Source organism: Oratosquilla oratoria, chromosome 2 (assembly GCF_046742065.1).
Source record: "Oratosquilla oratoria isolate Oo_2021 chromosome 2, ASM4674206v1, whole genome shotgun sequence".
NCBI classification, from domain to species: Eukaryota; Metazoa; Arthropoda; class Malacostraca; order Stomatopoda; family Squillidae; genus Oratosquilla; species Oratosquilla oratoria.
In genome coordinates this window covers 78,432,097-78,442,320 of record NC_134778.1, presented here as the reverse complement: position 1 = coordinate 78,442,320, position 10,224 = coordinate 78,432,097, and the positions used below count along the sequence as shown (strand labels likewise).

Here is a 10,224-nt window from a genome sequence, read left to right as displayed (position 1 = left end):
CATCTGGACCTTTTGAATACTAGAGCATTTCCTCCTTTTGCAGATTAGTCAATCCTACACACATAGATATCGTCCAACCTGAGAACAACCGACCGACTCACAGTCACCGAAGAACAACAAGCGACGTAGCCCTCGACACACCACAGACCAGGAGCCATGGACTCGCAGGAATTCCGCACTCGGGGCGCCGAGATGATCCAGTACGTCGCTGACTTGAAGGACAACCTCAAAGACCGGAGGGTCACACCCACCATCGAACCAGGCTACTTGCGGGAGCTCCTACCCACGTCCGCACCCACCAAAGGCGAGGACTGGACCGACATCATGGACGACGTCGAGAACAAAATCATGCCTGGGGTGAGAACTTCACTTGTACCGTGCACGTGCCTGTGACAACCTTGAACTTGCCTGTTTTATTCGGCTATCCGATGCCCTTTCGTCACCGACGCCCCTCTCTATTTCAGATGACGCACTGGCAGCACCCGCGGTTCCACGCCTTCTTCCCCGCTGGTAACTCGTACCCGAGCATCCTAGGAGACCTCTTGGCTGCCGGTCTGGGCTGCATCGGGTTCTCGTGGGCCGCGTCCCCAGCTTGCACCGAGCTCGAGACCATCGTCCTCGATTGGATGGGTGAGTTTCAAGCGTTATCTCTCCAAGCCTTGCCAAACAAAAGGAAAGAGGTATAGTCCTCCTTATGATTTTGCTAATCGTTCTTTGTTTCTGGCATCCCGAGTGTCCTCCTCTTCTAACAAGACCCGTTTTCCTCCTCCCGTGCAGGCCAAATGGTGGGCCTGCCTGACAGTTTCCTGACCTTTGCCGAGAACAGCAAGGGAGGCGGCGTCATACAGGTGAGACCCGGTTGACGTGCCTGTCCAACAAGGCTTTGGCTGCTCTCACCAGACAATTTCCACAGAGGATAGAACTGTAGCTGCCCCATTGCCATCATGAGATGTCTGTGTACCTACTTGTGGCCGTGAATGCTCTTCTCATATTCTTGCCTCTTCCCCACAGGGCTCGGCCTCCGAGTGCATATTCGTCTCCATGCTGGCCGCTCGCGCGTACACACTCCGGAAGTTGAAGAAGGAGCAACCCTTGGAGGAGGAAGGCGTTTTGATGTCTAAGCTGATCGCCTACTGCAGCAAGGAGGCGCACTCGTGTGCCGAGAAGGGGGCACTCATGGCGGCCGTCAAGCTCAGAATCCTCGAGCCCGACGAAGCGGACTTTGGTTTGCGCGGAGAGACCCTTCGCAAGGTGAGTCACTGGGGGAGGATCTGCCGTTCTGAGGTGGGGGGGGGGGGAGACGAGTGTTCTTGTGGCATTTGCTCCAACTGACCGACTGACAAATCGACACTTTCCTCACCTGTTCATCTCGCACCTTGTCCCCCACAGGCCATGGCGGAGGACAAGGCGATGGGCCTGATTCCTTTCTATGTGGAGGTGACCCTGGGAACAACGTCCTCCTGCGCCTTCGACGCCCTGGACGAAATAGGTGAGTTGGTGTCCGGGAGTGAGAACGGCGCTTTTGAAATGGGAAGGCGTAAGTTCGTACCAGGGACCTGCTCATGATTATTGTGTGTTCCTTGGTCCAGGTCCTCTGTGTGACGAGTTCGGAGTTTGGCTGCACGTGGATGGCGCCTACGGGGGCAACTCCTTCATCTGCCCCGAGCTGCGAGGGCCCATGAGAGGCATTGAGGTGAGTCGCGCTCACTTCAAAGTGTTGATAGGGTCTCCCTTGTCCGAGTAGGATACATGTCCATGGTAATTGTGTTCCAAGTATGAGTAATTCTCATTAATGTAATGTGATGTGCGAATGATAATATGTAATAGTGCTTTCTGGAAATTGATATTCGTGTGAATGACCAAAATCCGTGACTAACCCTTTTGCCATCCCCGCAGCATGCGTCGTCCTTCAACCTTAATCCCAACAAGTTCATGTTGACCAACTTTGACTGCTCCGCCATGTGGTAAGTGGCCAGTTGTGCCTGTCCAACGATTTTAGTCTGAGGCAACTGATATTCTAACTCTTAGCGATTACTGACTAGACGTTGCCTTCCCTAAGGACCAGTAAAGGTCAGATGTAACTTGTTCTACGCATGGTGAAAACTGAAAGCTAAAAAAGCATGTTAATTGGATGGGGAGCATTATTTCGTCATCCATAACCACCAATTCTCTCCTCAATGATAATATCGCACCGACGAGGTGAAGCCATAGAGGTGGTCATAGAGATTTAAAGAGTGTAGTAGAAAGGAGGGATAGTAAAATCTAAAAATGATCAGCATTCTTTTAGAATAGTTTCTAGTCGAGAAAAAAAAATCGGTGCGTGGCTTTGTTCCACTGGGATCTCTCTAAAGTCTCGAAAGTATTTCCTGCATAAGACTTCTGCAGTTAATACTCCATGCTGGGCAATCGGAGAAGAGAGGGGTAGGGACGACAGATTATTGTGAGAAACTTAATCGTGTTCAATGACCACCTTAACAATAACACTGTAGGTTTCTTCTATACATTGGTTTAGAATATTCAAATCTATCTTCTTGGTTATTCTACTTCGTGCTAGTAGTTGTTGTCAATGATGATTTTGTTTTGTTCTAATATTGGATATTTTAGGGTAGGGTGAAGAAGGTACTCTTAGAGGGGGTTTACACAGACACGTGTGATGTGTGAACGTGTGAACGGGGTATTTGGGGTTTTACCAACGTGTTCGACAACCAAATACCCCGTTCACACGTTCACACATCACTTTAAACACGTGTCTGTCGAACCGCGTTCGACGAACCGTTAGACCGTGTAAACCCCCTCTAACGGTTCGTCGAGCGCGGTTCGACAGACACGTGTTTAAAGTGATGTGTGAATCTGTGAACGGGGTATTTGGTTGTCGAAGACGTTGGTTAAACCCCAAATACCCTGTTCACACGTTCACACATCACTTTAAACCCCATCTTAATTATTACTTCTTTTATATGTCGTTGCATTGACGGCCGATGGCTGAGTTTTGACGATGATTTACCCGCAGGGTGAAGGATCGCTTCCACTTCACGCAGGCCTTGGTCGTCGACCCCATTTACCTGCAGCACTCCTACAGCGAGAAGACCATCGACTATAGGGTGAGTCCCACTTTTGCAGTGGCGCCCTCTTTCTCTCAAGGGATGTGGGGATGTGGGGAATGGTGGGAAGGGGAGGAAAAGCCGTCGCCCATGACCTCTGCGTTTCTCCCACAGCACTGGGGCATTCCCCTGAGCCGCCGCTTCCGAGCCCTCAAGCTGTGGTTCGTCATTCGATCCTACGGCGTGGAGGGTCTACAGAAGTACATCCGGGAGCACTGCCGACTTGCCAAACGCTTCGAGGACCACGTCAGGAAGGACCCTCACTTCGAAATCAGCGCTCCGGTCCACCTCGGCCTCGTCTGCTTCAGGTAGGGAGACTTACGGTTCGACCTTATCATGGGGTGTAAGAGTTTAGATAGTTGGGTGTGGCTGACAACCATCGTGACTAGTCATATGAAATGTCTCTATTTTATCCAGTGAGACGCTACCTAGGTCTGTTAGACACTTGTGATGCACATGAAGCTCATTTCCATGCTTGAGACTAAAATACTTGTCTGTCACAAAAGTTTCTCAATTGATGTTATTATATTCTTACAAAAATGTTCGTTGTTATTATTCTAATGAAACTCTTAAGAGAGAAATCATGTGATAACCTTTAATCTTGTTTTTCTTAATTAAGGCTGAAGGGTGAGAATGAGGCCAGCAGGCAGCTGCTGGCAGACATCAACGCGTCTGGAAAGCTCTTCATGGTTCCTGCTTCCCTCAACAACAAATTCGTCATCCGATTCTGCGTGTGTGCCGAGAACGCCACCGACCACGACATTGGTAAGATGTCTCACATCAATGTGGGTTTATGCTGACATTTCCACGTGTGCAGGACCACACACACATTCGTAAACACGAAAACATGTATACATTCTCGTTATAATACTCTGCGGCTGATGTCTGATGGTATGACGAGCATTCACCGTCCTTTGCAGACTTGGCGTGGGATATCATCCAACAGTTCGCCAGTGCGACAACACAAAAGTCCCAGGAACTTCCCTGCGAGGTATTTATCGTTCAATTCTGTACTTGTGCTTATCCCTAAGGTTATCTATGACTGGTCAGTAAGTCTATCTGAGCAATCAGCCTTTCGTCGAGCACGCACCCAAGAGGTCGCAATGGACATCGCTTTCTCGAGTAGCACTTTCAAATATCATGAAAAACAAAAAAGTAGCAGGTCGTTCCCTCGTCTACAAAATGCTCATTGGCCCTTACTACCCTTAGAACGGAGTGGAAGAGGCTAAGACGACCGTGGAGGAAGAAGCAGCGAAGGAGAGAGCAGGCAAGAAAGACAAAAGGTCGTTCTTCGTGCGAACCGTCTCCAGTAATAAGCTCTACAACCCCAAGATCGTCCCAGGTGAGGAAGCCTGTCGAGTTTCTCCAGGGGGGCTAGGAACACGTGTACACACTCCCATGCATGCATGTGTTTGTTTTCGAGTTTTAAATGTTCAGCCGTTTGGCCTTGTTAATTCAGATAGAATAAATGGGATGCTGTTTTATTATCTATTTTTGTCTACGTTACTGTTATCGTTATTGATTCTCATTATTAATCACAATCATTGCTTTGACTCTGTTCCCTTGTTTATTCATTGTTATTGATTGTTTACTTGTTTACCTTTGGTTTTGCTCTCTTTTTTAAGGATCACGAAGCGCACGCCGGGCCAGCGGGGACTTGAGTGACAGCGACGTCGAAATCCTCAGCCCAGCCGTGTGAGTATTCACAGCCTATGTACTGTACAGTGTGCTTCCTCCTCATTGTCGACGCTGGAGGGCGGGTCTATTCTACAACACCATTCCTTGTTTTCAGATCTCTCAGATACGCAACCACGCACACGTACACTTGTTGTCAATATCCCTCTTTTATACATTACTATATTTTAATTTTCTTACAGACATTCTTCCCCTCCCACACAAACCGATCTCGGGTGGTCTGTCCTAGGTACCCCATAGCCATAGTCCACACGTACACACAAATATATACATTTATGGACACTCTTGTATGAGGTGCATAACCATACCATGAACTGTCTTTATCCATTCTGCTGACTACTTACACCTCTGTTATTCCACTCGTATACTTGACATCTGAGACTGAACATAAATTGTTTTTCCTTTTCTCCCTCAGCTTCAACAAGGAGGACCTGTTTTGGCCGACCCCTGAAACGCAAAACATTAAGAGGGTGGAGAAGAAGGTCAGCGACCTATCCGAGAAATTCTCCCACAATGCTAAGGTCCTGGAACATGCCATACAGAAGATGGAGTGTGAACGGCAGCGGACCCTCAGTATCTCCGAGGAAACCAGCCGTGACCTCATATAACGACTCTCCCTCTCGTCCGAAAGTGAACGGCAGCTTGTTTAATCAGTGACGGCAGAGTCACGTCGAAGATCGTCGACGACGATGTTTGCGCGTACGCCACGCGGAAGTAAGGCAGAGCACCCACTCGTGCGGGATCGTTTTTTTCTTTTTTTGTGAGGGGAAGAGAAGTATGGAGGAAAATAAAATGATAGTTGCTTATAAAATGGAGCTATTGCCATTGAGCACTTTAATGAATATTCATTAGGATTCGTGCCGTTCGTTCCCTGTGCCTGCCCAGCTACCTCAAGTCGTCTCCGATGTTGCGTGCCGAGACCTCGGATCCCTCGTTTCGGAGACCTCTGTCATCGAGGCGAAGGGAAGGCGTTCATTTCGCCTCATATACTGTGATATTCATCCTCATATTCTTTCATGATTTCATCGTCAAAATGGTTCCTCAGGGACCGGCTCATTCACGGGATTCTCAGCAAGTTTTCGTACTCAGGTCTCAAGAATAACGATAGTGCATCATGGGCTAAAAACATATATTTCATGCAATCCCATGTTGTCAGACAAGTGGATGGCGATGTTTGCCTTGTAATGCACTTGACAGCGCCTTTGTATAAATGGCTCATACAAAGGGCGGCTGCTATGTGACAGAATTTCATAATAAATGTTGTTTTGTTCCTGTGTGTTTTGTTATCTCATACCAGGCAGTGGAGGTGTCGCGTGGGGCAAACTGACAAAGTATTGGCCCTTTTTGTGGTCTCGCTGTAGGTATTAGTATCAGCAAAAATTATCTAATGCTTGGCCAGATCGACCAAAACCTCTAGATCCTGTACCACCACCCTCAAATCGACAAAAATCTATGCCACAATAATGTAATGAGAAGTGTAGATGCCATTATTATAATCATATACTGAAAAACTTTCTTAGGTACCGTCCCATCCCTGATTACAAATGAATTGTAGATGCAGATGCGCCACCCTGACAGTAGGTATGTTGGCGTATTTTTGTAGTTATTAAGAGTTATTATGATATGGTAGCCGTATGAATACCTAAGAATCTTAAGCTGAATACAAAGTGAATACAAATTGGCATGCAACTGAATACACTTGTGGCAAAGGATGAACATATGTTCGTACCAACCTACCGACATTCGTTTACACATTGCATTTCAAATAAAAAACTATAATTTAGTCTTATATTGACTTTTTATTAACACTTAGTTAATTCTTCTTGTAAAGCCATATAATAAGATATATAATTCCATTATCGAACATTACTATATTAATGATTTTCTAATTAAACGAAATAGTTACCCTGTTTATAAAACAGCTATAGTGTAACAAGGTTTCACACCCGCAAAAGTAAACAGTGCGAAACACTGGCCGACTCGTTTCTCATTATTTTTTTCATTATCCCTGTGACAATTGAACTTGTTGGTGAGTGGAGGGTCATCTAATAATTATGCCATAGCTTCATCATGCATTCCAGTCTTGCCTTGTGCGTCTGTATGATCTGTGTTCTCTGGTGATTTGTGTAAAACCATGCAAAAGCCACCCTGACATTTCGTTGGGATGACCTTACCATGGGATACCTAAGTATGCTGGCCGCTCGCTCCGTAGACGTGCACCTGAAGGTATTCTTTTTAATGAGGTTCTCAGAAAGCCACTCTTAGATCAACCTGTCTGGTATCTATTAATTTGTGTGTGTGTGTGTGTGTGTGTGTGTGTGTGTGTGTGTGTGTGTGTGTGTGTGTGTGTGTGTGTGTGAGATTCACCATGATCTTGGATCACGTGTCGGCCTTGTGATCGAGTTATTACCCCTCCAGAAGAGAGCTCAGAGCTCATAATATATGACCCATCTATGGGTAATGCTGTGACCTTACACGCACACACACCCCCCAACTCCCCGCCCACGAGAGTTAGAGAAACAACTCGCAGCGCAGCGATACTGAAATTATTTCAACCCTGGGTTCGATTCGAACCCGGACCACCGTAGTGACGGCCGGGAGGTCTACTACTGTGCCACGAATGTGTGTGTGTGTGTGTGTATTCACCTCGGATCTGCTGCAGCCTCTTTTCGAGACAGCCAGACACCACCCTACGGCAATGAGCTCAGAGCTCATTATTAGCAGATCTCTGGGTAGGTCTGAGACCACTCACACTCCACACACCGGGAATGCAAGGTCACAACTCCTTGACTAACGTCCCGTACCTTCTCGCTGCTAGGTGAACAGGGGCTACACGTGAAAGGAGACAAACCCAACTTGTCTCCGCCCGGCCGGGGAATCTAACCCCGGTTCTCCGGCTTGTGAGGCCAGTGTGTGTGTGTGTGTGTGTGTGTGTGTGTGTGTGTATGTGTGTGTGTGCATGTGTGTGTGTGATCCATCATCGTCTAAGATCATGTGTTAGACTCGTGACCAGCTATTGCCTTTTCGGATGTGAGGTCAGAGCTCATATAGCTCGATGTATGCATAATAGTGACCACATGCGCGCGCGCACACACGCACGCACACACACACACACACACACACACACACACACACACACACACACAAACCTCCTTGCCCACCAGAATTGGATCCTGTTTGCAGTACAACAATGCTGAATTTTTTTTTCTTTTCTTTTTTTTCAATCGGACACGATTTGCAAAATTAGTTGTTGAGAACGGCACCACTGTACCGTCGAGCAGTGCATGTGTGAATGTACCTAATTGTAGTATTCAGGAAAGGGTAACTCACTTTGGTTTCCATTTCCTACTCTCCAGTCTCATCCCTAGCCTCAAATTCATGTGATTCACCATGGTCTTGGATCACGTGTTGGATTCGTGATTCGACAGCTATTTCTCTCTCGTAAGAGAGCTCAGAGCTCATATATGACCGATCTTTGGTTAATGGTGTGACCTTACACGCACACACATACCCCCAGCTTCCCACCCACGAGTTGGAGTAACGACTCCCAGCGCAACGATACTGAAATTATTTCAACCCTGGGTTCGATTCGAACCCGGACCACCGTAGTGACGGCCGGGAGGTCTACTACTGTGCCACGAATGTGTGTGTGTGTGTGTGTATGTGTGTGTGTGCATGTGTGTGTGTGATCCATCATCGTCTAAGATCATGTGTTAGACTCGTGACCAGCTATTGCCTTTTCGGATGTGAGGTCAGAGCTCATATAGCTCGATGTATGCATAATAGTGACCACACGCACACGAACACACACACACACACACACACACACATACACACACACACACACACGCACACACACACACACCTTGCCCACCAGAATTGGATCCTGTTTGCAGTACAACAATGCTGAATTTTTTTTTCTTTTCTTTTTTTCAATCGGACACGATTTGCAAAATTAGTTGTTGAGAACGGCACCACTGTACCGTCGAGCAGTGCCTGTGTGAATGTACCTAATTGTAGTATTCAGGAAAGGGTAACTCACTTTGGTTTCCATTTCCTACTCTCCAGTCTCATCCCTAGCCTCAAATTCATGTGATTCACCATGGTCTTGGATCACGTGTTGGACTTGTGATCGACAGCTATTCCCTCCCGTAAGAGAGCTCAGAGCTCATATATGACCGATCTTTGGGTAATGCTGTGGCCTTACACGCACACACACCCCTAACTCCCCGCTCACAAGAGTTGGAGTAACAACCCGCAGCGCAGCGGTACTGAAATTATTTCAGCCCTGGGCTGGATTCGAACTCGGATCGACATAGTGGTAGCCAGGAACTCTACCACTGCGCCACGCGGTGCGTGTGTAATATGACAAAAATTATAATGGTAATAATCAGTTTATTGAGTTAAAAGTGATACAATGATACACTGGCAATGTACAATAAGAGCTGATTCTAGGACTAGAGTAAATTGAGTTAAATCATGTGTACAAAGGACTGAATGGCGTTGTTCTTACAGTGCTCATTCCACGGCGCATTGATGGGCACAAGTTTGTGCGTACGTGTGTGTGTGCGTTCGTTTCCGTTGTATGTGCCCGTGCTTATATAATTATATCGTCATACATAAACGTTACTAATCATTTCTCTCGCTTGCTCCCCCAGGAAATACGTCTCTTACGAAAATATGGTCAGGATGTGTCAGGGTTGTCGTAAAGTTCGTCCCTTTTGCGCTACACGAGACTTAGGTACGTCAAACATTGTTGTACTGTAGCTCTGGAAATGGCGTGTGAGGAACTGTTTATGTTTAAAAAAGTAATATATCTTTGGCTCCTCTCTTGGTGCGGTAGTGCTGTTTCTGATTTATTTAGATAATTGTATTTGCCTTACTGTAGGATATATTGTAGCATGGACGAGACAGGCTAGAAGGTAAGTAACTCAAACACACAATGGTTGTCTTCTTTTACGTATTTAGAAATAACTACAAAGTAATGTCGTAACACATTAGTAAATTTCAACAAAAACCCACTGTGTTGGATAAGAAGAAATGAAATAAATAGATTCCATATATTTCGATCACGGACTGTGATCCTCTTCAGTGGAATACAGAGTAGAGGAGCAAAAGGCATGTCTTATAAAGAAGGGACATGGATAGGACTCAGGTAGCGTCCTATCCATGTCCCTTCTTTTACTGTTTATAAGACATGCCTTTTGCTCCTCTACTCTGTATTCCACTGAAGAGGATCACAGTCCGTGATCGAAATATATGGAATCTATTTATTTCATTTCTTCTTATCCAACACAGTGGGTTTTTGTTGAGTATTTAGAAATCCTCTACAACAGGGGTGTGCTACCTTTTTTTCCCAAAGGGCCAATAGTCATGATTCTGTTGGTATGGAGGGCCAATTAACCTTACTATTTCATGCTATTTACTA

General features: G+C 46.4%; 1 protein-coding gene and 1 long non-coding RNA gene across 2 annotated transcripts in view; both read left to right on the top strand.

Moving 5' to 3' along the window:
• Positions 1-6,066, top strand: part of LOC143040469 (aromatic-L-amino-acid decarboxylase-like) — an 8,867-nt gene extending 2,801 nt beyond the window's left edge. The window contains exons 2-15 of the mRNA XM_076211566.1: positions 44-357; positions 465-630; positions 778-848; positions 1,012-1,251; positions 1,390-1,489; positions 1,590-1,693; positions 1,897-1,964; positions 3,011-3,101; positions 3,216-3,409; positions 3,721-3,866; positions 4,022-4,092; positions 4,311-4,443; positions 4,727-4,796; positions 5,212-6,066. Coding sequence (XP_076067681.1) covers positions 157-357; positions 465-630; positions 778-848; positions 1,012-1,251; positions 1,390-1,489; positions 1,590-1,693; positions 1,897-1,964; positions 3,011-3,101; positions 3,216-3,409; positions 3,721-3,866; positions 4,022-4,092; positions 4,311-4,443; positions 4,727-4,796; positions 5,212-5,404 — 1,848 coding nt within the window. The 5' untranslated portion in view covers positions 44-156 and the 3' untranslated portion in view covers positions 5,405-6,066. The remainder of the gene's footprint in view (positions 1-43; positions 358-464; positions 631-777; positions 849-1,011; positions 1,252-1,389; positions 1,490-1,589; positions 1,694-1,896; positions 1,965-3,010; positions 3,102-3,215; positions 3,410-3,720; positions 3,867-4,021; positions 4,093-4,310; positions 4,444-4,726; positions 4,797-5,211) is intronic.
• Positions 6,067-6,750: 684 nt separating this feature from the next.
• Positions 6,751-9,538, top strand: LOC143034127 (uncharacterized). The gene is made up of 2 exons (XR_012967229.1): positions 6,751-6,825; positions 9,455-9,538. It is a non-coding gene; the product is annotated as an uncharacterized LOC143034127 (long non-coding RNA).
• The last annotated feature ends 686 nt before the right edge of the window (positions 9,539-10,224 follow it).